General features: G+C 45.4%; 1 protein-coding gene across 4 annotated transcripts in view; it reads left to right on the top strand.

The window, feature by feature from the left end:
• The window catches only part of ERBB4 (erb-b2 receptor tyrosine kinase 4), a 587866-nt gene that overhangs the window by 209231 nt on the left and 352225 nt on the right, over window positions 1-26410 (top strand). For all 4 annotated transcript variants that reach the window (XM_041717639.2, XM_030278010.4, XM_041717640.2 and 1 more), the window contains exon 2: window positions 14743-14894. In XM_041717639.2, the coding sequence (XP_041573573.2) occupies window positions 14743-14894 (152 nt within the window). The remainder of the gene's footprint in view (window positions 1-14742; window positions 14895-26410) is intronic.

Raw genomic sequence — 26410 nt, 5'->3', positions numbered from 1 at the left:
AAACCTTGTGAAAATCAACATCAGCACGTGTGCGTGGTTTTCACACTGATTGTCATGGGCTTGCACAAATGCCCTCATATGTTCCCATTTCACATGCTGGGTGCACGTTTCTATGCTTTTTCATGCTCTCAAAACATGATCCTGTACAGTCACTTCATGCTTTGTTTGCTTGTTTTAAGTAAGATGACACCAGGCTGGGAAAGACTCTGTTAATAGCAGGGCAATTCGTTCTCCAGCTAAGAATTTCTCTTGATTTCCAGCAGAAAGTTTTGAAGCCTCCACCTTTTTGCTGTTGTTTGAAAGCAGTCGCTTGGACTGTCTTCTTATTACCCGTGTATATTTGAACATAAATTACATCTGACTGCGGTGACACTAATTAAGGTGGAGGCACTCAGATGCAGCCCCCCTTGCGGGGAGCGTGGCCAATAATCCTGCCGTGACTGGCAGGTGTTTTGACCACTTTAGACAACAGCAATTTCATAAAGTGTCCTTCCCCTTCTCCTTGACAAGGAGGGGACAGCCAGGCCCCCTCTGAGGCATCCGCCACCAGGCAGGGACCAGGTGGCCTCGGGGAGCACAGAGATGGCACCCAGCTTTTCGAGGGTGTTGCCTGCTGTCTTTTGTAATCATAGATTCCAACCCCACCCTTTCCTAAAATATAAAAGGATTTTGTATTATCTCAGTGGTTTTATAATATCCCAGCGATATGCACCTGAGGTATTTGACCAAATATTATTAAAACTCTGCAAGGGCTAATAATGCTGGAAGTAGTGCGACGCCTTCCTGTGACATTGCAATAATTCAGTAATTTTACAGTACATTTGAATTTTGGCATTGTTCAGCCGCTCAGTCTCCATTAACTTCGCCTGGAATTTCTTATGTCCGTGCACACAAGCAAAAGTGTCAAGTTTCTCCTTCATGCTCCAAAACGCCACCTGAATCACAATTGTGCTGCAGCTAATTGTTATTAATTAAGCTGTTCCTAGCAGTCCAAGCTGGATTGTGCTTTTCTCCGGGTGTAATGAAAAGCGAAGGCATTTAGTAAGCACGGCATTTGGAGTAGAACAAGACAGCCCTGCTCATGGGAATATCTCTGTGAGATGCTTTTGGGGAGGGTCTGGGTGTTTTTAAGGATGGGGCCACCAGCTCAGGCTCCATCACAGGAGCTCTGCTGACCTTGGCCGCCGTTTCCCCGGCACAGGCAGGCAGTCCAAGGACGTTTTGCAGCGGGTGAATTTTCACGGAGTCGCTCTGGCCACACGTGCTCCCGCATCACTTAAGCACAAGGCCTTGGCCAGGGCCCCCAGCACAAGGTTTGCCCAGGAATCACATGGCAGGTGCCCTGTGCCCCCCTCTGCCACCTGCCTCTGCTCTCCCAGGTTCAGCTGAAGGGGGATCGTGGAGTGGAGCGAGGGAGAGGAAGGGATTAATGAAGCGGGGACCCCAGGAGCAGCCTCTTCGCAGAGGGAAAATTGGGAAAATTGCTTCCTGGCTTTTCTTCTCAGCGAGGCTGCTGAGGAACATGCCTGCTGCTCTCTGCCCGGGCAGGAGCAGTGAGGCACCTGGCATTCATCTGCCTTCCGTGTTTGCTTGTGAAAATAAGGTCAGGTCAGGAGCACTTTGGGCAGAAATGTCATCTTCATGTGAGAGGCAGCAGTGGGAAGCTGCTTTTGGTCTGTGGGAAGGTGCCATCCGAAAAAAAGCAACCTGCTCTCTGCTGTGACTTCTCCTTTTGTCCCCCTTGCCTTGCATTAAGAACCAGAAAACAGATGATTTTGGCAATCGCCGTGGGCTGTTATTTTAACAGTGAGATAATGGTTACCCTGTGCAGGATGAGAGGTCAGGAATCGTCTCCAAGTCCAAAAAGATGGGGAATGGTTTGTGTGCAGACCTTAGAAATAAGCCCAAGGGCACAGTCTGGTGGTTGCTCCAGATTACTCACTTAAAGCCTTGCTGGAGCAAGCAGGGTGGAAAGGAAGGATCCCTGGAGAATCATCATGGATAAGTGGGAGTGGGGTGGGAGTCTTCTGCACCATGCTTAGTCTTGGAGAGATTTTCTCCTGCCATGATCACCACATGCCACTAAACTGAAGCTTTAATCTGTGCACAGATCCTCCTGGTGCTGCCACCACTTTTCTGGGGTCAGCTGCAGAGTTTTATATGGCATTACGTTTCTTTCATCCCAACAAATTCCCTGGCATTTTGCTGCTACACGTCCGTTCCTCTGCTGGTGGTGTTTGCACAAAAAATGACCAAATCTCAGCTAGCAGCCTGGGCAGGGACCTGTGAAGTCAGTGAAAGGCTTTATGGCTGTTTGCAAGGTAAACCCCCTCACCCTGTACTTACAGCTTCCTCCCAGGACTGCTATTTGTGGCTCCAGTGATAAACTAGTCCTGCTGTTGCTGAGTGGAGGATTCTAAACTAATGGTGCTTCTGCTCCCGGGATTTACCATTTGGAAGATACTTTATTGCTATCTTGTGACATTTCCCTGCACTTTTATGCTCATTTATATAACTGATTTCTTTGATTTATGGCAGGTTTTCTTCATGTATAACAATGTCATAAATTGCACAGCACTCCTTTAAGTGGTTACGAATGTGAGATATTCAGTAAACTATGGCATGGGGGAAAGGGTAGATTCCTTTTGAAGAGGCTTTTGACCCCAGTCCCAAATAAAATAACCTGTTCTTCAAAAGAAATCAGAAGCAAGCATCAAAATAAGTTAGCATAGTCTGTTTGTTGACTAGCCAGCTGGTAGTGGGTTTTTTTAGTGCAAAATATGTTATTCATATAGATAAAAGAATGCATGAGGCCAAACCCACAGAGTGGTGATGTTTGTGGGGTGATCCCTGTAGCTTTGTTATCCAGGATCTGCAGAGGCTTTCAGAGAAGCAGCAAATTAATGTTTCTCTTTCAATAAACCTTTCTTTTCCCTTTCTGTTGGTAAACCTGCTATTTCAGATGTTGCTATTTTTTAAGACCCTCAAACAAGCTCATATTTCCAAGGAGTGTTCAGTGGCCATCAGGGATCTAAAGCCTATCAAAGGCACTGGTCAGGCCTGTGAAATAAAGACCTTGGGTTTTGATTGTGTTGGCATCTTGCTTTGTGGAGGAAAAGAAACAGCACATTTAAAAATTACTTTCTGAGTTCAGCTGTCAGAGAAGCTTTCTGTTGACCTTTACAAATTGATACCGTCACAATCAATGGACAGAAGTTTAAGGGCAGCCTCTGGGGTGGGGAGGCAGGAATGAACCCAAACATTTATAAAATATATATGGAGTGTGTTTTAAAAAGCCCGAGAGAAATAACAGCAAGTATTAAAAGGGGGTATATTTGAACAAACTGCTTCATAAAGAATTTATAATACCTGGTTCTAAGTATGGTTAGTTAAAACTTAGCTATTGAGATGATTTCTGAAAGTATATAAAACTAAAAATAAGAAATAAATGTGCCTTAGGTTGGTGCAGTGCAGCAATAGGTGGGTGAGAGAAGCAATTAGAGATGTTGAAGCTGCTTTTTGAGATTCAGCTGCAGGGATACTGCGTTTGAGGTGCAGCGTGGACTCCCCCATGCTCCCTCTGGCCTTGGGAGGCGAAAGCATTCACCAAGGCTCAGGATGAATTGTGTGAAGAGGGACAAGCCAGTCTGTGACTTCAGCTGCTGCCTTGCTAGTTTTTAAAGAATCTATGAGACGCACTGAGAAGCTCCTCGAACCCAAGCACGCAGTCCTCCTCCCCCAGGTAAAACAGGCAGAAGCTTCAGTGCTGCAGGAGCTTGCCCTGAATATTCTGCTCATGTACAGGGAGGTTATCAGCACACCAGGGACAGGCTGTGCAGAAGAGGCTGGCTCCACACTGGGGCTGCATGTTCTTATGCACAGCGCATAGAAGAAAAAAAAAAAAAGGTTCTTGCCTAGACTTTTTGTACTGAAAGTTTGTTTTTCCTGCCTCTAAACTGCTATCTGAAAGCACCTGTTTTAATAAAACATATGGGGTTTATTACTTAGTGCAGCCACGGGCAATTAGGCAAATAGAACCTTTGGTGTAAGGAAGTCTTGTGTAAGAGAGCACATTAATTCTTTAACTTGATGACCATAGCATATACGACCCCCACAGACTCCAGGATGTGGTCTCTGTTCCTAGCCCAGAGTATTTTGGCTCTAGATGAGGTGTGGCATCCACCTGGGGGTCCAGAGAGCCTCAGCAAAGCCCCTGCTTTCCCCTCATCTGCAGTAGTTCCAAGTCTGAGTAATTACCATTTCAGCTGTCTTACGTGAGCTGGATTCTCCTGCCTGCCTGACAAGGTTATCGTGTTGCTTGAGAACCTGTTATTTTCATTAATGAAAAATAAACTGCATTCAGTCTCAGCTTAATAGATGTGTGTGTATTGGCTCAAATAGGGTATTTCTGTCATCACGTTCTCCTGCACTGCACAGTCACCTTGAAGCACTTGGGAAAAGCAGCTCTGAAAGTGTTGGCTCTGCTCTTGCCTGGTAGTGGGGACACCCAAACCCTGTCTTGGCCATTTCAGGTGTGTCCCATGAGATACTGGTTTTCTTTAACTCCCAAGTGTTTTTCCAGGCCCTGTTTCAGTCCCCCTGCGGTTTTGCCTTGTCAGGTTGCCAGAATCTGGGACGGTTGTTCTTTTCTTTAAGCGTTGAAATTTCACAAATTTCACAGTCACTTTAATCATTTTATTAGGTGGTGTTTGGATTATGTGATAATTACTAATGTAATGCGAGGAAGATTTCTGTGGGTGATCCTGGGGAAATACCTTTTACATGTCACAAGTGGCTTGTGCTTAAGCTGTAATGAGGCGCCTCTTGCTGTGTGCTTTAGTGGTGACTAATTACCCGTGGTACAGTAGAGACATAAAAGCACCTGTCCCACCCACCCGCTCCAGGCGCATCTCTTACATAAGTGATGCTTAAATACTAGTAAGGGGGATCTGAGGGCTTTGTGAGCATCTTGCCAATCTATTTTCAATGTTGTGCAGGCAGCGAGGGCTGCGGTCCCGTTCCCAGCGCAGCGCTGTCGGCGCTCCCGCTGGCTCTCCCAGGCCGAACGGATGCGCTCCCCTGCGCCCGCACAAGCTCCGTCTGTTTGCACACTGTAATTAAAACACATCTCAGCTGAGTGAGTGCTCCTGGTATTTGGGGGCCCTCTGGGGAAGGCAGAAGCAGGGAGGGAGGCAGACAGGCCTACGGCTGTCGGGAGCTGTGCGAGTGCCGTGGAGTGGCAGGAGCTGCCAGGGAACGCAGCCACCACTGCATCACCACTCAGCACTGCGCCAGCTGAGCACCCCTGGAGACCCCTGCCAGGGGGAAAGAGCCCTTTGTGTCCCTGCTTTGGGAGCTGGGAAATGATTTTGGTCCAGCCTCACAGCAGATCTTACTCACTTGGCATCCCATGCCAAACTGATTTTTGTTGAATGTGTAAAAGACCAGACCAAGTGCCGGGGTTCCCCTGCGCTCCTCCTGCTCTCACCTTTGGGAGTGCCCCCCTGGTGCTTGTGGGTTTGTTAGGGTTCAGGAACACACATAATCACAGGATATGATTATATGCAGGTGCTTTTATTAAGAGCTCTGGGAGTCAGGGGTACAAATCCAAATCTGACTCTGACATGGCTTTCGAGCTGAACATATTTTATATTCTATCATTATATAACTTACATATTAATTATTAAACTTATATTGTTCTATTGTATACATTGACATGAGTTTCTTGTGATCTTTCTTAGGTCCCTGACCACAGTTTCTCATGATTATTCTTACGATTAAACAGTAATTATATTTAATTACTAAACAATGATCACATCTAACAATTATATCATTTATCATGTACTAGCTACACAGGTGCAGTTCTAGCAGGTACAAATTCTTCATGTGCTTAGGGTATTTATTTTTCCAGGGCCTACTAAGCTTATTTTTCCTGTTAACCCTAAATCCCCATGATTTTAAAACCCTTTTACTATCAGGTTCATGCTGCATCATCTTCCCTCCGCTCCTTCCCTTGGCATTGAAAAAAAAATCCAAATGCTTCTCACTGCTGGGACCTGTAGAGATTTCCACTACTTTGCTCTGGTAGGGAGCCAGGGCACGCTGTGACACAGGGATAGAGGGAAACAGGCTGCCACTGCTGCTGCACTGGAGCAGGACTTCAGAAGAGAGAGGGCTGTAAAACAGGGAGAGCAGTATTTGGATGCTCTTAGACCTTCAGCTTGGCACTGGGAAGAGCACGTGGCCTTGCATTATGGTCATTTATTTGCAGGCTTATTAGTCTTAGAAGGTATTGGTGATGGTCTGAATTTTGGTTCATGTTATTAAGGGTTAACAAAACACTTAATCTTGGGTGCTGCACTCAAGTGCCTGACTAGTGCAGGAAGAGTTAGTCTGTAATGTTCTTCAGCAGCTACAGGGAGGATGATTCCTCTATGTGGTGGTTTGGAGGAGCAATGTTTGCATGGACTAACTCTCACTCTGGAGTGGATTTCCTTGGAGAGGCAGAGTAGGTCAGGTGGAAAAGGGAAGCTGGAGATACTTCTTTTGTACTGGGAGGCCCACTAAGGAGCCCAGAATGGGAGCCTGGTAAAAGGAGAAGAAGCTGGAGGACAGTGGAGGCCAGTGTTGTATTTCAGAGCTGCTAGAAAATGATTTTGTTGTCTCAAAATGGGGCCTTACCTGAGCTAAGCCAGGGGCTGGGAGCAGAGACCACTCAAATCTTCCTTAGATAATATCTGCTAATTGCCTGTTTGGGTTATGTACTTCATTGGGAAGTAGCTTGCAATTGCTGAAGATATTTTGATAAACTAAGTTATTTTTTGCATCTGGTATGAAAATCCCACAGTCTTCCTAAGCTACCCCGCTGCATGACCGGCTGTAAAAAAAAGCTTTAATTTTAAATGTTTTCCTATCACCACACGCGCGCTGGTATTTTGCCAGTGTGACCACTGGAGCCACAAGCATCTCCTCAAAGCCATCCTGATGGGGATGGTGGTCAGCAGCACGGTGCCACGTGTCACCCCCATGTCACCTCCATCCCTCGGCTTCCCCACCCGCTTGGAGGCTTATCTGCTGCCTCCTTGTCAGAGTGAGTGCTTCCAGATTCACAGCAAGACCTCAAGGAGAGACAGATGATAGAGCAGATGGTAGATGACTAATTTGGCAAAGTTAGATGAGTGGAAATTGTTTGCTTTAATTGCTTGTCAAGTCCAGTACCTACATTATAGTTAAGAAGTGACTATTTACCCTCAAACAGAACAAAATGTGGAAATGAGGTGTGTTTGTGTGTGTGTGTGTCGTGAAGAGGAGGGAGAAAAAGTGCAGAAGTACACAGAGAAGAAACTTTGGTACCAAGGCTTGAGGCAGAAGAACCATTGTTAAAACTTCTTGTATTCATTTCTGCCTTTTTTCAGTGGTAGCTGTGTGATACAGGTCCTGCATAGCATTATTCCTATTTATTCCTTTCCAGTTGCTGTGCCATAATATAGATGTGATATAACTAAAAGAGAAACAATGCTGGAAATACTGGCATAAAACAAGCTGGTGATGATGGCTTGACACAGTCAGTACAAGTGAATATCCATGAAATGTCACTGTATAAATCTGATCAATGTTTTGATGGTGTTTTTTGGTTGGTATGAACAGAAAGGCACATCAGTAAAATATGCTGTGTACTATCCACCAAAGGGATTTGGAGAGTTTGGCACAAGGAGAAGTTTCCATCAGCTCAGAAAAGTGCTATCACACATAGCTAATCCTTCTTGATGGAGTCACAGTCACTGTGGGTCTCTACTGTGCCCAGCTGTTTCTATTCATAAAATTGGGAATGAGCTTCCATTTGTCGGTGGCACATGATCAGCCTCTCTTGGAGGTGGGACCAAGCTGGTAACACATATCCTTGCAACTTTTCTGGAGGTGCTGGAAAGCTTTACAAAGGCGTATGAAATGATATTTGAGATTTTAGTGACCAAATGTCAGGAAATGAATGCTTTTGGTCCCTGGAACTGTCTCAGGCAGAGACCGCTTCTCCGTGCTGTGGAGAAGAAATGCTATGGGGGAAGTGTTGCTACTGCCTGTACTGTGTCACCTCATCCCAGTGACACCCTGACGGGCTGGGCAGCAGCTGGGTGGCCATGCTGAGCTCCTCTTGTGGCCATGTGGCTGTCCAGAGGTTCATGGCACTTGGGTTGATTGCATGCAACTGGATTCAAATGGGATGATAATTTTCTAGTGCAGAGCAGACCTTGCGGAAGGAAAACACTTGTGCCAGCTGAGCTTTTAATTAGGAGTACAGAGAAAATGATGCTCTCCTTCATTACAGTCTCCCACCTAGGGAAAGAAAGCCTCCAATTCTAAAGCACTCTGCCAAACCACTGGGAGATTTGCTGGTGACCTCCAGGAGTGTTTTGCCTTCTCACGGGAAACATCTGCAAGGCTGTAAGTGCAGACAGCCCTCGCTTCATTAGGACGTGCCTAATTGCAAGAAAATTCAGGGCTTTTGCAGCTCATTCAAGGAGAACTGTAAAATAATAATGAAAGGATTAAAAGTGTGTTTCCCCTTCCTGTGTGCCTACGTGACAGAGTGCCCAGGCTGTTGCTGAGAGCAGAAAGAAGTGAATGGGGATTGCTGGTAATTAGTTGTTCCTTAAGGGGCTCCAGTATTCCCCGCATCTGGGGGTCTTAGCAAATTGCCACGAGTGTTTGCAATTATTAATAAACAGTTCTGTTAGCTGCCTTTCAAGAAACCCTGATAATGGTGCTGTTTGTAAAAACACAGCTAATTAAGTAAACAAGTGGGAAGTATGGGAGAAGAATGTGTTAGAAAGAGATGATGACTGTTGTTGGGCTCATCTTGTATGGGGTGAAGGAACCTGTGATTATCCTTTTTATAAAGACATTCCTCAAATCAGTAAGTCCAAGAATTTAAGCCTCCCTTTGTGTTTTTTGGCCCACTTGACAAACTGATTGACAAAGGGAGGTTGTGCTGCCTTCAGGCAGAGGCTGGTGCAGGGCAAAGGCACTACTCTCCTGCATCCTTGCCAAAGAGATGATAATAAATGTTTTATGATTCAGAGGAAAATATATTCAGATACTTGAGATAACTGCCTTGGAGTTGGAGACGAAGATGCCTCATCACTGCTTCTTTGAGTGTGTTTTAGGAGAGGAGCGAGACACTGGGATTTCAGGTGGGGGTGACCGTGGTGGAGATAATGGATTCCACTCTTCTTCAGTACTCCAGATGTAGGCTGATTTGGAAAGGGGTTGAAAAAGAAATGGTCTCCTTCCAAAAGTTGAGCTGGGAGGATTATAAAATCCATTAGTATTAGAAGGAGAAGAACTAGATGGAGGCAAATGTGATTTCTTAATTTAACATATAGATTTATCATCAACAGAGCAGAGCAAAATAATGGGCTAAAAAGCAGAATCTAATGGACATTTTGAAATGTCTCCATTATTTGCCACCCTTAAGTGAGCATTTGATTGATTTGGCTATTTTATGAAAAAAATGTCAATGGAAAATTAATTTCCAAGTCATGTGCATGAATATTGATGAAAAACATCATTTCAATACAGAGGATTATTACTGTTGTAATTGGGACCATTAGAAGCTGAAACACTGTCACTTGAGGTAGCTGCTAATAAGTAAACAACTGACTGTGAAGTGTGAATGTGTGAGTAATGCCTGAAATCCACTTTTGTGCCGACCAGGCAGTGCTCTGCTCCAGCACCCACCCAAAATCCCCTATGACTGGGGTGCAGGTGAGAAGTGGCCACTGGCTTGTTGCCATCACTGCTGGTTTGGGATTTCCCAAATGGAAGAGGCATGTCCTTGAGCTTTGGGACAGCCTTAGTGGGTGACTCTGCACATGAGCACTCTGTGAGGTTTGTTGCCAGAATGTGGGAAGAGCAGGAATGGCTGAGCACATCTAGGGGGAGAGATGGGTTTGAGGGCTTGGTGGTGTGTCAGTAAATCAGCTCAGACTGGAGCATCCCTCAAAAACTTGGGCAAAATGTAGGGGAAGTCTGATTTTCCTGGATGTGCATTGGAAGAGCACTAGAGGGTTTCCCTCATGGAGGTGCCTCTGTAAGCAAGGCAGAGTAGGTGACCAGAGATGCTCAATAACAAGAACAGCTACACACTGGAGGCACATCTAAAGCTGTTCCTCTTTGCCCTGTGTTAGAGACAGGGAATAAGTAATTTTTATTAACCAGCACAGGTTCTGCTGTAGGAACAGTTAAAGCACACATTCTTGATATTTTTTTTTTGCTGCTCATCGGTTCTGGGGCTCTGTAAGACTACACATCTAACAATATACAACAAAGTGCTTTGAGGGGGGTTCATGAAATACAGATTATGGTGGTTTTGCATGGCGTGACAAGGAAATACATTTTGTTGTGCTTGTGTTTATGCCTGAAACATCCCTGTAAATAAATATTATTTTGGCACTTAATTTTAAAGAGCTGCTACAACACATAGATGCCTGTTGCTGTTCCAGGAGAGGAGCAGGATGTGAGTAGGAAATGTTCCTGCTCTGTGTTTTGCTCAGGGACAGAGGGACTGGGATTCTTGTATGACTCCTGCTAGGTCCCACTTCACACACAGTTACTTCAGTGCTTTTTAACTACTTGGCAAATCAGACCCAGAATAATAATTTCTGCCCTGCAACAGCTGGGAATTGCCTCATGGCTCAAAATGGGGCATAAAGCTTTTAAAGTAGGAGTCCACAGCCTGCTTTCTGACCAGTGTTCCTCCCAGGTTTGGCTCCCTGCTCTCAGTGGGCCAATATCGGAATCTGTGGTATTGATGATTCTGAGATTGTAAAAAGTCTCTGTCTTTCAGCCCCGTTGCCAAAGAAGAAGCCATAATTTGTCTGTGCTGTTTTCAAGGTTGTTTATTCTGTTTGTCTCTAACATGTTCTGCTGCCCTGCTGCAGCTCTGTCCTGCAGGGCAGCGTGTGGGGCTCTGCCCTCAGTGGGATGTTACAAACATTATATACCAGAAACTACCTGTGCTGGATTTACAATAACGTGCCAATATCTGTCACCTACGTTGAACAGTGTGTCCCCAGCCTAAACCAACAGAAAAATGCCAACACTGCAGTGAAACATGGAGGGCATGAAGGAGGAGAAAAAGGACAAGACACACCCAATTCCTCCATCTTGTCCCCTTTGAACCCCTAATCTAGAATCCTAAAATTTGACTTTTGCTCCCGTGCCACACTAATTATTACTTAAATCAGAGCTTGTAATTCATCCTGTAAGATTGAAAACTCTTTTCCATGGACAGAGATCACAGACAGTGTCTCTGGGGGCTCTGTACAGGGGGGTTCCTGACCCCCTGCCAGGGTCCCAGACCTGCCAGGGCAGCCAGGGGGAAGCTCTGGATTCCCACAGGCCAACAGGAGCACTTTTGTGATGGTCCATGGCAGCAGCATTTCTCTCTCATGGCAGGAATGCCTTTTTACCCCTTTAGCTGTTATTTGCCTTGAAAAACCTGCCAAGAGCATATTTTATTTCTGTGTTTTTAAGGATTCTCTGCAAAGGATGGGAGGTACTGTCCCAGCCCTTCCTCCTGCAAGTGAAGGACCTAACCTTCTTTTCTTAAACACTGGCATAGTTTCCTCTTTTGTATTTTGAATGTGACATAATGCTTAGGTGCATCAAAAGCAGACATTGCAAAGCTGAGACAGAGAGATTAATGACTTATTGTAACAATGGATTATTAATGATCCATGATTATACCCACATTTGTTTTGTGACTTCAGCTTGTTGTGCAGGTCAGAGCTCTCTCCTGCTCTGAGTTCTGTTTCTGCATCAGCTTGCACTGCTGGTTGGGTACCAGTGGAAAAAAATATGTGCACTTCTGTGCTCCTCAATTGATGTAGGATAATTACTTTTGGTGTGTGACTTGATTTGAGGCAATCTGTGGCCATTTTTTTGTGGAAGGAAACTTCTCTTTTTAAGAATGGACATTAAGGTTTTGGAATTGCTATGAGATAAATTTAAAGGATCAGAATGATTTATTCTAAATTAGCTTTAAAAGTTTTTTTTTATATTTTTATTCTTTTTATTTTTTTTAATCCAAAAGAATTGATTACTAGCCATATCAAAAACTGGCAAAAGTTACTGCTGTGGTTTGGCTGTACAAAATTAATCTCAGTCAAATAAAACTCATAGCCCTGGTTCACATCTGGGCTGGCTTCACCCCTGCAATCCTCTTGCAAGAATAGGCTTCAGGTGTTTCTGCCTCCTCACAGCAAACAAATGGCTGCATTAGCTTTCAGGAAACGTTTAATGGGTGTGCAACATGGAATATCAGTGTTGCAGTGTATAGCTTTATTAGCTGAGCTGCAGGAATTGTTTTCTGAGCTGTGTTGGTCCTTAGCACAGATTGCAGAATGGAAAGGAAGGTATTTATTAGTCCTTGGGAGCCTTAAGACAGAATAATACTTACCTGGCTGGAAATATGATCAGTCTCGTAATGGATGCTGCTGTATTTAAGGAAGGAACACACCAAACCATTTTTTAACTGTTAATCAAGAATTTTTAGGTTCCCTGGCAGGCACAGGGATGTGTCTCCCTGAAGAGTTGGCACAAAAGGGTTTTCTGAATAAAACTGTGCACATGAGCTAGGACAGGGCTTTGTATTCCAACAAGAAAGGTGTGCCATCTCCTAGTTGCAGTGCTTAATCCTTCCAGTGTTCCCAATCCACCAGAGCTAAGTGAGGTCTCAATGTGACCATGCCTTTCCATCTCCCAAAATAGCTGTTAAAAATATTATGAATAAAATCGTGTTTAGGTATGATTTACTCTAAGTGCTAAGGTTTTACAGAAAACCTAAAAGTTGGAATGTTCATGCTTTTAAGTTAAGGTTTTACAGAAAATCTAAAAGTTGGAATGTTCACGCTTTTAAGTTAAGCCTCAAAATGAGGTGGCAACTTCTGTTTTAAAACCTGAGCAAACCAAGTAATTCTGTTTTTCTTCAGAATGATGAAGAAATGCATAATGAACGTAGGTCAAATATTTCAAATTTTTAACTGTAGTAAGAACTTTGAGATTTTACTTTTACCAGATCATAGAAAGAAATAATATTCCAGCATTTCCTATGGTGGGTAGACCCAATGCCTATTTGGAGAGCAGCCCTTGCAGTGCGTGTTCAGTTTTGGTCCATCCTCTTTAACCCCTGGAAACACAACCCAAAAATGATCTGATCAGCCCTTTACACTGAATGGTTTGTGATGAAACCAGCCCGTGGGAGTCAGCAGGAACTTCTACTGCCATTTTTGGGGCAGAGGGATTTTCCCTGGGAGAAAACTTTGAGCAGGTCATGGGCTTCTGACTGCCTCCTGAAGCCCTTTGCCAAGAGGCTGCTGGAAGCTCGAACTCACCCAGCACAAGAGCAAATAATTCTGCAGCAGAGAGACCACGGAGGGAGCAGAGATTGGAATTATTCCCATTTCTAGTGAGAAAAAAAAAAAAGAGGGGGGAAGGGGGTATAGTAAATAAACAGTCAATATTGTAGTACTCTGAAATCTAATTACTTTTGGTATTTATAAAATAGACCTGCATCATTCAAAAGAGTATGTTTTAGCCAATTTTACTGATTATGCCTCCGGTCCTGGAGAGTTTTGTTTGTATTGATCTGATCCAGAAGTGGGATTGGCTGCAGAAATGGCATTCTTGTCAGGCTCCTGTTTTGCATAATATAATGCCCATTTCAAAAGTTTAGGTATACCCAGATTAATTTTCTGACAGATAAGAACAACCCACAAGCTGTTGATTAAGAGGAAATATAAGTGCATTGAAACAGACAAACCAAAACCAGCCCAGCCCCACACTTGACCATTTCAGCAACATCGCTGTCCAAGCAGGCTGAGCAATGTGTGAAAAGCTGATCGTGTAAAATGCTGCTTCTATATTTGTTTCACTCATTTTTTTTTTTAGTTATTGCATGATGGCAGCAGGCTGATGCCCTGAGCTGAGCTGGGAATCTGGGTGGCTTTCAAATGGGCTTCAAAATGTAGAACAGAGCGGTGTAATATTAAAGGGTGTCCTTTGAAAACTGTATTAAGATGGTGTTTCCTGACATATTTTGCTGTACATTCAGCCTGGGGACTTGTGGAAAGTCAATGTGCTTTTTGCTACTGTTTTTCTCCTATATAATTGCTTAAAGCTGGGAAGAGCTGGGGTCTTCAGGAAAGTGATAGGGAAAGCAATGTTGGGTATAAGTCTTCTGCTCGGGTTGCTTTTGGCTTGCCCAAAATACTGTTCAGAATAGGGAATATGTTGAATTATCCAGGTCAGCTTGGATGCACAGATCTCTCCAGCCTTTTGTCCTTCAGCCCAGGGTGGGAGTGGCTCTGCCCAGTGTCTGATTCTGTCACTGGTGGAACTGGTGGGGGTTTGCTGAGGCCTGGCTTTGACCCTTTGGCTGCTGGGCTCAACCTGCTTGGCCTTTTTCCTGAATTTCTGCCTTTTCAGCTTTTCTGCATTTGGTGGTAAATACCAGCACTTCAGCCCATTTGGTGAGAGGTGTTTAAATTGCTGAGATGATCACAGGCTGTATTTCTATGGTCCTGTCTCTACTGCTGGTATTCAAGTGTGACTTGTGTGACCCAGCCCGGTGAATTATTACAGATTTTTGTTGCAACTCCCTGTATCACTGTGTACAGACTTTATTGTGCTCCAGTGCCCCTCTTCCACAGTGGGCTGATGGATTGTGCTGTGGTTTTTTTGCAGTGTGTGCTGGCACTGAGAACAAGCTGAGCTCCCTGTCTGACCTGGAGCAGCAGTACCGGGCCCTGCGCAAGTATTATGAGAACTGTGAGGTGGTGATGGGCAACCTGGAGATCACCAGCATCGAGCACAACAGAGACCTCTCCTTCCTGAGGGTAAGCAGGCTGCTGTTCTCCTTCCCTCCTCCTTCCTCCCTCCTTCCCTCTGCTTTTCTTTTGGGGGAGCAGCGATAGGTGCTGGGCTGGAAAAGACCAGGCTTCTGTCCCACCAGCTCTGCTCTGATGGAAGAGGATGATAAAATGCCAGGGATGTGCAGAGAACAAGAGCAGTGTCATTGCTGTGACAGGTGCTCTGAGTGTGAGTCATTTCGATTTATCCAGGACGTGGGGGAGAAAGCTGTGCCACTGGAAGGTGACACCTTGCAGGTCTCTCACTTTGTGTTGCTCCAAGGCAGGTTAGGTGGGGTTTAGGAACGTCAGAGAATCATGCAGCTAAGCATTGGAGGACTGGCAAAGCTAATCCTAATATGTACTGATTTATAGACTAAGCAAGGAAAGAACGCTGGGCAATGTTTGTGGAGCATTTAAGAGAAAGAAAAAAAGTGATTGCTGAATCAACATGAAACCTCCTTTGGGTATGAGACTGGAGCTGTGAGCCTAACAATCTCCAGCATCCAGGGGAAGTCTGTGATAGATGAAGGCTGTGCTGCTGTTGGGGAGTCTGGGTTGTGCATTCCCTCAGTCCTCTTTGCATCCAGTTTTGGATTTGTGAAGGAACATTCCAGTGTGGTTTGCAGATACCCTGTTGCCATGCTGGAGAGAAAAAGGTGAACGCCAAGTTCAAAGAACTTAAGCCTGTTGTTATTTGGTATTTCACATTCTTTATGTTTAAACAAATATCCCCCTAAAGGAGTGATCCAGGTGGGCATCTGAGGATGCTGCAGGTGATGTGGCTTAAACATGGAAAGTAGGTCTGAGGGCTAGGGCAGAAAAAGCAGTCTGTGCCAGTGTGGTTGCAGTCTGTGCTGCGATTGTACTCTCCATGACACAGATAAGGTTTACACTGCTCATACTCTTGCCTGTACCTCTTAATAATGCTGCTGTCATGTTGCAGGATGCGTGTCTGTGTGTCAGTGGCACGTTCACATGGCAGGAGTGGTGGAGTTTGAATGTGGCAGCAGGAAGAGGCGGTGGGAGGCAGCCCCAGCTGGTTGGGTTACCCTCACTCATTCCCTGTTCTGGGTCTCGGCTGAGCTGAGTGCTCAATTCCAGTCTGGAAAACGGTGAACTTTCCACCACGGTTTCTAGCAAAGGCAAAGCCAAGCAGTGTGTTTAGCTCTGCTTCACATTGAATTTGTTGGGGGTTTCACAGCCTTGCCACTCCATACATTGGTGTCTATTTACTCAGCGTGTACACCAGATCTGTGAGCAAAATTCAGCTCCCAGACACGTCTGGTGTAAGGTTTGGGGTGCTAATTGCACTCAGACTAACAGATTGCCTGTTAATTTGAGTGACGAATGCCTCGGAAGTGAATGCTATCCCTACATTTCACAGTTGTGACAGGTGGGGAAAACACATATGCCTTTGCTCTGAAATAGATACAGCCCTGCTGCAGCTGGAGCAGCGTTGGACAGGTGGCAGATCCTCCTCCAGTGAGGGCAGGATCCCTGCTCTGACTGGGGCATCTCTGCAGTTTCAGATGCCTGCTGAAAGCCCCTGGGTGGAATTCATGGCAGGCAATCCTTCCGCTCCGGCTTTCCTTCCTCCTTCCTCCTGCTGGGACGTGGGGTGTCGAAGACCACTCTAGGTCGCGGGGTGGCTTCGTGTGGTGGAAAAACTTCTCCTCCAACCCAAAGAAAGGCTCAGCAGTCTCTTGTTGTTCGGTGTCATGGTTGTTTATTGCAAGTTATCTAAAAGATTTTCTTCTCTGCTGCTGTGGTTTGCTCAGCAGCTCAGGCAGAGGCACACACACCCCTGACAACCTCTCTGACTCCCGACTGCTTCTTCTCTCCCCACCCAGGGCTGCTGCTGTCTTTTATATGGTACATTACGTGTTACATGGTTACAGTTTTCCCCCAATGCCTGTTACCTATATTAAATGGTACTTTTCTACTCTAAACCAATCTGTGAGTGCCAACATCACCAAGAATATGGAGGTAAGGAAGAAGAAAGACAGGGCAGGCCCAGATCCCTCCATCTTAAAACTTCTGACCCCCATGTACAAAACTAAAACCCCCCTGTACAAGCATTAAAACCCCCCTGTACAGCACTAAAAAATTCTTCCCTTTACTTTGTGAATACTTCTACTATAATATCTAAACTTTTGTGACTTCTTGTTCTTCCTGCAAGGTTGGTAAATCATTCCATGGCTCAAACCCAAAATCACAGCTGTTTCCAGCTGCCTGCCAGGGTCTCAAATGCTTCTGACCTGGGCCCGGAACCTCTAAAAATGTCTGAGGGACATTTTGAGTTCCCACAGTGGGGAAATCAAATGACTTGGGAATTAGGAATTAGCGTTTCTCGCAGAGCGCTGCCATCAGCAGCTTAAAATATTGGTGGAAAGGAGGCAGTAAAATCATCAAATGAGAACAAGAAGGAAAGGTCCTGTTTGGTAAATGAAGGGGTTTGGTCACCTGTGCTTTTTGGTGACAGCTACTATTACTTTTTTATTAGTTTTATTACTTCACTTACCTGCATCTGCTCTCTCACAGATGTCTCAGCAAAAAAGCAGAACTTGAAACAAAACTCAGCAAACTGAAAGGCCTAGTTAGTATGATGAATTGTAGTCATTAAAGTAGAAAACCAAACAGAAGAGAACATGTTCTCGGTGAGGCAAATAAATAAATAAATGTTGGCACATTTACGCCGATAATTCGACATTCATTAGTCAGGCAGTATTACTCCTTTTATCATATTAAAAATGGTTTTAATGGCCAAATGAAGGTGGCAGATGGGACATAACTAAGAGAAAGGCTGTTTGTCTCTCTCAGACTTAAGCACAGTGAACTCTCCGTGCAGCATCACGCTCCTTCAGCCTGCTGTGGTGTTTCAGTCTCTGTTGCAGTAATTCCCCTCTTCCTCCACCAAAGCCACTTCAGGATGGGATGCTGGTGCAGCCCTGGGTTATTTGTGTCCCCAGCTGATGACAACCATGGCTCTGTGTGCCTACCTGCCCTCTCTGCAGTGCTCAGCTTAGCTGGGCCACTTCTTGCTCCAGGACAGAGGGAAGAGCTGGTAAGCTGTAGGAATGCTGAGCCTTTTCATCATGCAGTAATGAACAAATAGCATAAATGAATTGAAGTGAAAAAACCCCATAATTTTATTTACCCAGCGGAGGAACATTAAAAGATCAGCATCCCATCTCTCATATTTATTTAGACATTTATTCCCTAAGTAGATTTGCTTTATGTCTATGAGTTAGCTCTCTGGATATCTGCTGATGAAGACGAAAAGGGGCTGTCTGTCACCTGAATGAAGTGCTCAGCCACTTCAGCTTCCAGGCCTGCAGTCCATGTGGAGCTGGATTTCTGTAAGAAGGGATTGCAGGTGCCAGTTGTTCCTTTTCCTGCTGTTCCTGTATGTGAGCAGAGCAGGAGGACATATCACCTCTGTTACTTTAATATATTTTATTTTGGTTCCTGGTTGTGTTATAGTCTGGGTATTGCTTTCCTGTGAGCAACTGCAATATGAACTTGTGTTCTGCATGTGCTGCCCTCCAGCTCTGCCAGCTCTGTCCTGCTTCTTGGAGCTTCCCTGTGCTGTGGCCACAAGGGAGTCGTGGCAGAGGAAAGGAGAACTCAGTAGCAGGAAAAATTGTGTCTAAGCCTGGGTGTTGTTGGTAAGGACAGATATTTGTGACATCTGTGTGACAGCTGGTTGCTATGTCCTTCTTCTGAGGCTCAGCCTACTCACAGAAAATGCACAAGGGGCCATTCAGCTTTTGAAGTCCTACCTCTGCCAGCTCTGGCAGTGGAAGGAGGCTGAGGTTAATGCAGCTCATGGCTGCTGCAGTCCCACCTCCCTGTGGCAGCCAAGGCAGGCTCTCCACTGGCACAGGTGCTGCCAAGAGCGAGACTGAACTGAGCAGGGCAAATCAGTGAGTGGAAAGCAGTCCCTGAGAGCTGCCTTGTGTCTGTGGGGCGTCCAGGCTCACCCAGGGAGTCAGCAGTGACAGTGTCAGGGTCAGGCTCCATCTCCCACTGCTTCCCAAGCCACCAGCATGCCTCCCCTAATTGCACAGCCAGGCTTTTGCACTGGGATTTGCTCCATGAAACCAGATAAGCTGCTGGAGCTGGTGTGTGTCTTGAGTCCCGTCCAGGAGAGAGCTGAGATTTACTTCCCTGCTTTGGACTTCAGAGAAAAAGACCTTGAGAAAAGCTCAGGTTGTTCACTGGTTCATACTGCAAACAACTGTTTGAAGAACAGAATAGGGAACCTATTTTAGTTTTGCTTGGCAGAGCTGACAGTTCCTATTGTGGGCTGTTCTTATTTCTTAATAACATCTCCATATTCAAATTTCAAAATAATATACACAATTGGTGTATCACATAACAATCTTCTACAAGTACTTCTGTTAAGCACATTTGGTAAATGAGAGTTATCTTTGAGTAATCCCCTGGCTTTTAGCAATTCACAGTCAGTAAATTGTCTTCTCTTGCCCGGATTTTATTTAACCAATTCAGACTATTTCTTTTTAAAGACGTGATCAAAGTTCTGTGCTGTTCCCTGTCATAGCTAACCCAAGTGATTATGAAACTCATTTTTAACCACGATCAACAGTCTTCAAAAATTATCTACCACTGCTTTGTGTGTTCTTTTTTCATTCACCTCAGCAGTGCTTGTGTAGCCCCTCCAGCCACACTTGCAGGGCAGCTAGCTGACATTGAACAGGGTGGATGTTTCATGGTGAATGTCACATTTATTGCAGAGTTTAGGGCCCCATCTGCCCTCTGTCAGCACTCATGGAACCGTGCTTGGTGAGAACCCCTGCCAGCCCCACCTTAGCCCGTTCCTTGCAGTCACATCTGGATTCCTGTGGCAGGTGGGGTTTGGCCATTTGGACTTTATGTTCTTTGTCATTGGTTGTGTCTGATGTTTGGAGAAAGTTTTGGTGAAGGAGACCCCTCTGCAGGGCAAAGACTGTCAGAGAGCCAGGAGAGCCAGAGAGCCAGGAGAAGAGTTGTGCTGCCAATGCTGCCTGGCCCCGTGGCATTTGGAGCTCCTGCTTGTTAAAAAAACAGAAGTAGGGGGAGGTTTTAAACCATTTTTGGTCTTTTACAGCAAAACAGGGCAAAGCAGACCCTTTTACAAGCTCTGGTGGCAGAGCTGAGAGGAGATGTTGGCACAGAGAGTGTGCAGAGATGGGGGCATTGCTTGGCAGAGCAGTGTGATGGTGTGTGTGGCTCCTGAAGGTCTGGCAGCACAGCTCTGCATCCCTTCTGCAGCAGAATGGGATCTGACTGCCCAGCTGACAGGCTTCAGCAATTCCCTGCTCAACAGAAAGGAGCTCTGTGCCTGTCAGGAGTTCCCAGAAACAGGCTGTGGGGGTAGCAGTGTCTCTGGGGAGGGGGATTTTCCCCACAAGTGCTAGGAAAGCACTGCAGTGTGGCCCTAGCCCAGAATGGGGATCTCCAGAGCCGTGCAGTGAGTTGCATCACTTGCCAGTGAGTGTTTTGTCCTTGGCTGGCAAGAGGCAAAGTGGCCCCCAGGTAATTACAGACATGGAAATGGAGCACGTGGATTTTTGTGTATTTTTGTGTATCTGATTGCCCTCTCAGGACCTTACCTGTTAGAAAACAAAACATAGACAGCAGAGGTGTGATGGTCAGAGCTGTGCATGCCACACTGGTGCCTTGTGAAGACTGGCTTAGAACAGAGGCTGGATGAAGTTAAAGAATAAAGTAGGGATTTATTAAAAGGCTTCAATGGATCCACCTTGGGCAGCACAAGAGCCCAGCCAGGGCTACACCCAAGATAAACCAAAATGGTCACAGAATCCCCAACTGGTCACGGGGTCTCTCACTTTTATAAATTCTGCTCCATTTGCATATTGGAGTTCATTGTCCAATTACAGCTTTAGCCCATGAAGTCCCATCCTTGTTTTTCTCTCTTCAGCCCACATTGTTTATGCTCTTGGGCCTGAGATTTGGATCATTTGTCCTTGGTCCCCAGCTAGAGAAGGCATTGTTTTGTCTCCCTGCTCTTGTGAAGAGAGCTCACCATCCCCTGATATGAAGCTCAGACCCACACACTAAAGGAGCACAGAATCTGAAAAATATCAAAGCTAAAACCTGAGGCATCAACACAGATCTGGGTGGGAAGAGGACACCTCCAACTTGCTGTTGATCACAAGTGCTGTGCTGGTGGGTTACAAGAGACCAGTTGGATGCCAGACCACGCTTCTGGCGTGGACAGAATGTTTCACATGGGCTGTGATCAGCTGCCAGCTGTGCTGGGTGAACCTGAGCTGAGTTTAAAGTGAGCTGCATCCCAGACTCAGAGGGTGGAGTGGGAGCAAAGGCTAATTGCAGAAAGCATATGTGATACAGCTCTGCTGCTCCAGGAATTAGGTTTCTTCTGCCATTTCCCATTGCTTGTGTAGAAATAGCAGCTTAAAATGACCACAGCCGTTTCAACTCTTCTCAAAATGGCTAGGAAGCAAGGAAGGGAATGCCACAGACTTTCATGGTGTTCCAGGCCTGTCCTGTTCTTGGAAGCAGGTACTGCAATGCTGCAGGCACAGTGAGTAGCTGAATACCAGGCACTGTTGTGGTAACTGGTGTTCCCATGGCCCTCATCCCTTTATACTGACAAATATCACTCTCCATAGTCCCTAACATAGAGTCAACCAGCTCCATCCTGACCCCACCACTCCCAGAGCCTCCCAGCTGGTAGGGAAAAGGCATACAGCACTTTCTGTTACATTATTTTTGTGCTGCTGTTGCTTATCCCCCTTGTGTTATACTGACTTTCCTGTGCTGTCCCAGTCTCCACTGCAGGTATCTATAGTTCAGGCATGTCCCTGTAGCTCTGCAGGCTGGTCTTAGCAGCCCCTGTGCCTCCCTTTATGCTCAAAATCCCTTTTTTAGCACTTCCTGTCATGGTTTCAACTCAATTTTGTAGACACGACGTGGTGCTGCTCATCTTGTGCCAAATCCTCTGGTCTAAGCCTCAGGCTGCTGCTGCTGGATGCAGCTTGGTAGCCCAGGGTTACCTGCCCACACCTCCCCTTCCTTCTCCCTAAAAAGCTGGGTCACTATACAATAAATCCTCAAGCTGAGTTTGCCAAGCTGTAACAAAATATATGCTCATTAGCATATATTATTTAGCAATTATTTTTGGTGGCTTGGTATGAAAGGTACATTTGAAATTACCAGTTGTGTTTAGGAGGAGAGTTGGTGCTGTGGGAATGCAGAGCTGGGTCCTGTTTGGGTGCAGCAATGAACTGTGGGGTGAAATTTTTTTTTTTTTTTTTTTTTTGAGGGGGGGGAAGTTGTTATGGAGGATGGCTGCAGATTTCCAGGATAGCCTGAGTTTAATGGGCATGGCACTGGGCTGCTCCTCACATCCCACCTGCTGCAGGGCTGCCCTTGTGAGTGCTGTAAAGCCACTGAGGCAGCAGCAGCCACATCCCCACGTCCCCGTGGTTGATTTGCTGTGTAAAACTCAGGCCATAATTCTCATGGGGTGATGAGTAGGGGGTATCAATCTGCCCCTTGCTGTGCATCCCCCATGAAGGGGCAGTTCAGAGGCTCCCCTGCCAGAGCTCTTGGGGATTTTGGGAACTGATCCCACCATGGGGCTTGTTTTGCCCCTTCTCTGGGTTGGCAGTGGCCAAGAGCTTCCCCAGCTCTCCCCCAGCCTTTCTTTCCCTGTGTCGCCTTAGGTAAGCAGGAGCATCCTTCAGCTGTATCATGTGTAGAGAGGAGAGGTCAAGGTTTGAAGTCCAGGTTGATTAAGGAGTCTCTTTAAATTGTCTTTCAGCATTTTTCATTCAGCTCCTATTGTACAGCAGGCAGCCCATCCCCAGCTGCCTGGGAAGCCTGTCTGATTCATGTGCAAGGCAGCAGTAGCCACTCCAGATCAGGAGAGAGATCAAAGGAGCCTGACTTAAATAATTCAGAGTAGCTCAGACCCACACACATGCTCGAGATCAGCAATATCCTTTTCACTCCATCCCATTTTTGTGTTGTGGTGAAGCTGCCCTTGGTTAGGCAGAGCAGAACACTGGGGAGGTGATGCAGGGTGGCTCCCCCATGCCTGGGGGCTGCACCAGTCCTCCCTGTGATGTGAGGTGGAAGTCTGTCCTTCTCTCTGGTCCTCTTGAACCTCACAGGCCCCTCTGGCAGCTTTTGGGTCCGGCAGGGGTGCCCAGGCAGGTGTGGGATGCACACCTGGGAGTGTTCCTGCTGTGCCAGCGTGCCATTGCACAGCACTCCCACCACCTGGCTGGGGAATTATGAGGTGCAAGAGGCTCCAGGACCAAAAACATGCCCAGGACATAAGGATCACTGCTCCAGGTGGAGTGTTTCCCAGTTTTGCAGTGGTACATGTTGGATGGGTCACGTGTGGAGGATGAAAATACAGACCAGGAGTCAAATATTGAACATGAACAAAACTGTTTGGATTTGTGGCTCTGTCTAGGCTTGTTACTTTTTAAAAAATTAAATACAGACTATCAATTTATTTCTTTTCCCATTGTTTAGTGCCTGATCAGAGTCTTCCTTCTGTCCATCCATGAAGGGTGATGCCTGGGTGTCTGTAAAATACATGTGGCTAAGCCAGACCACAGAAGCTGCAGGGAGGAATACTACAAAAATGTTAGTAGTGGAGAGAAGGACATTATTAAAAATAAAACAGTGCAAACCTTCTTAATTAGGTGTTGTTTCTCTTCCAAGCTGATCTTCCCTCTAGGCCAGTGAAACCAATTATACCCTCTCTCAAACACCTTATGTTGTTAATGATCTTACTCTTTAAATGTAAACCTCTCCCCTACAAATGGGATTGGAAGTGCTGGCCTTATTGAAACTTAAGAAAAACAAACAGCAGAGTAAAGTTAAACCAGCCACTGGAAAAAAAAAACCAAAAACAAACCCAAAACAACTGTGATTGCAAACACTTTTAAATTATACATGGATTTGTTGGGTTGTAAAGCGAATAAGGAGTTTTCTTTCAAGCATAGAAAAAAAGGTTATGTAGTGTAAGTGGTGAGTGCAATGAGATTTGAAGTCTTAACCCCAGCTAGAGTATGGTATAAACTCTACCATGTCACTCTGTTCACTGACAAGCTTTTCTCAGATGGCACTGAGCAAAGCTTGTTTATTCTTATTTATTCTCCTCTTTGTCCACCCACCCTCTGAAATCTTTCAGAGGAACAGGGATGCAAGGTGGGAGCACAGATGAGGTATGGAGAGGGATATAGCTACATATATATATCAGTTATATACAGGTGTAGCAGCCTGTGCAAAGTGGAAATGTGTTACACTTTCCTTTGAGTAACATTTTTCTCTTTTCCTGAGCATTTAGGCAACACGTTGCCAGCTTTTCCTCTAAACCTCCCTCCCTCCAATCCCATTTTACTATGGAATAAAATTAAATTAGACAAACCAACTATGAGAGAGCTGAATAATCTTGCATTGTAATACACCGACTCAGAGTCCTGGATCAATGGGCTTGAATTACTGTTAAAATCCATATGAAAAGAAAAACAAAGTCTTTTGCTGTAAGCTGTGTCAAGGGGTGGAGGAGCAGAGGGATGGATTGAGGCTTAGCCAACAGTTTTTGTGCTAAACTGGATCAATTTGAAAGGTTTCCACTGTAGATGCCAGCCACAGGGCTTTTATGGTTCCGAAATGTCAGCACAATTGTGCAGCCTGCAGAATTCAGCAAAAATGCTCCCACCCCAGCCATGGCCACTAATTACAAATTGCAGCCCCACAGTTGTGCAGATCCTAGGTGCCCAGGAAGGCTGGGACAGAGGGAGAAGTCTGCCTTCCTGAGCATCCTCCTCAAAAATGTCATGTCAGGGGAGTGTTTTCAAGGATGTGAAAGCTGCTTCATTGTGTGGGGCTGGTGTGAGGAGCTGGGGGACTGGAGCTGGCCAGGCTGTGACAGAGGATGTGTCTTTGTGAGACTGGGGATTGAGGATGGATTCACCCAACCCAACAAGCAGCCAGCAGGAATGTCTCTGTTAAATACACATGAGCTGGTTCTGCAGCTCAGAATTCTGAGAAATTCTGAGACATTCTGAGACATTCTGAGAAATAAGAGCTGCAAAGTTCTGCAGCTCTTCATTCCTGCAGGGAATGAAACGCTGACTTCTCAGGGGAGATGTGCTCGGGGTCATACATCATCATGGGAAGGTGGAATGGGAAAAATTTGGTTAAAAAGTCAACAGTCTAGTCCTAGTTCAAGGCAGTACTTCCACAGGGTAAGCACAACCATTCTCATCCACTGGTACTCAATGTTTGAAGTTAACTCAAAGGCTAATAGAGTCTGCATACTGTACTGAATGGCTTGCAGTGCTTCTTTTCCCCCTTTGGTGGTCATTAGTCCTTCCAGAGAGAAAGAATGAAGAGCTTTGAGGTATCATCTGAACATAATAAACCTGAAAATGTCAAAAGGCAAGGCAGAAATATCACACTGATTTTGACAAACCTGCACTGTTTTGTGCAAGGAAAAATAATACTGATAACTTAATGCTGCTTACTGGAGAGTAGCTATACCAAAAATGAATTTTGTGAGAGAGTTTATGCTCATGCTTTAAGAAAACAACCTTAATGAGCACAACATGGAGCTGAAACCCTCAAAGTAAATGCCATTCACTTTGAATATGGTAAAAGGGAGTTTTGTAGCCAAGTGATTGAAGGGCTTGAATGGTGGCCAGACCCTGATGTCACCACTTATTCAGATTTCTTATGTTTTGGGGTGCTCACTTCTGATTCTGCTGTTTTGGGATTGACTGAGATCCTAAAGCGCCAGCAAAAAAAACAATATTACATATTGGTGTAATAGTACAATATTACACTATGTGTAATAATGCAATATTAGACATGGGTGTCTAATTCAGGCAAACAATGGTGATGGTGGAAGTATCCGTATATTGCTGCCTCCAGACAGGGGAGCTTGAGATGTGCAACAGGGTTGGCTTAAATTCTGTAAACCAAAAAACAACCCCCTGGTGTAATACAAACCCCGGGAATGATAATGACAGTTCAGCCTTCAGTTCAAATCTGTGGTGAAGAGTGACAGCTTAAGAAAGCAAAATCCATCCTGAATATCAAAGAAGCACATAAGATGATTAGGGAAAAGAAAAAGCAATTTTCTCCCAGTATTTCTGTCCCATTTGTGTGATGGTCTCATGAACACAAGACACCTTACCTAAAACAGGGAAATGTATTAAAAACATGCCTGGATTCATGTGGAAGGGCACTGCAGGAAGGGACTTCAGTTCCAAATAATTGTCAGCAATATGCAAGCAGAGAGAAATGGTGTAAAAGAAAACCTTTGCAGGTATTTATGCTGTGTTATACCCACCACAGAGAGTGGAGGCAGCTGCTCAGCTTCAACCTACATAGTTTTTGCTGGTGCTGGTTGCAGTTCCAGCTCTTCAACTGGTGCTGGGCGTCCTCCCTGCCCGACTCCTCTGCCTGTTTTTTTTTTTTCCCCGAAA

The sequence above is a fragment of the Taeniopygia guttata genome, chromosome 7, assembly GCF_048771995.1.
Source record: "Taeniopygia guttata chromosome 7, bTaeGut7.mat, whole genome shotgun sequence".
NCBI lineage: Eukaryota > Metazoa > Chordata > Aves > Passeriformes > Estrildidae > Taeniopygia > Taeniopygia guttata.
This window is presented reverse-complemented; position numbering and strand designations above follow the sequence as displayed.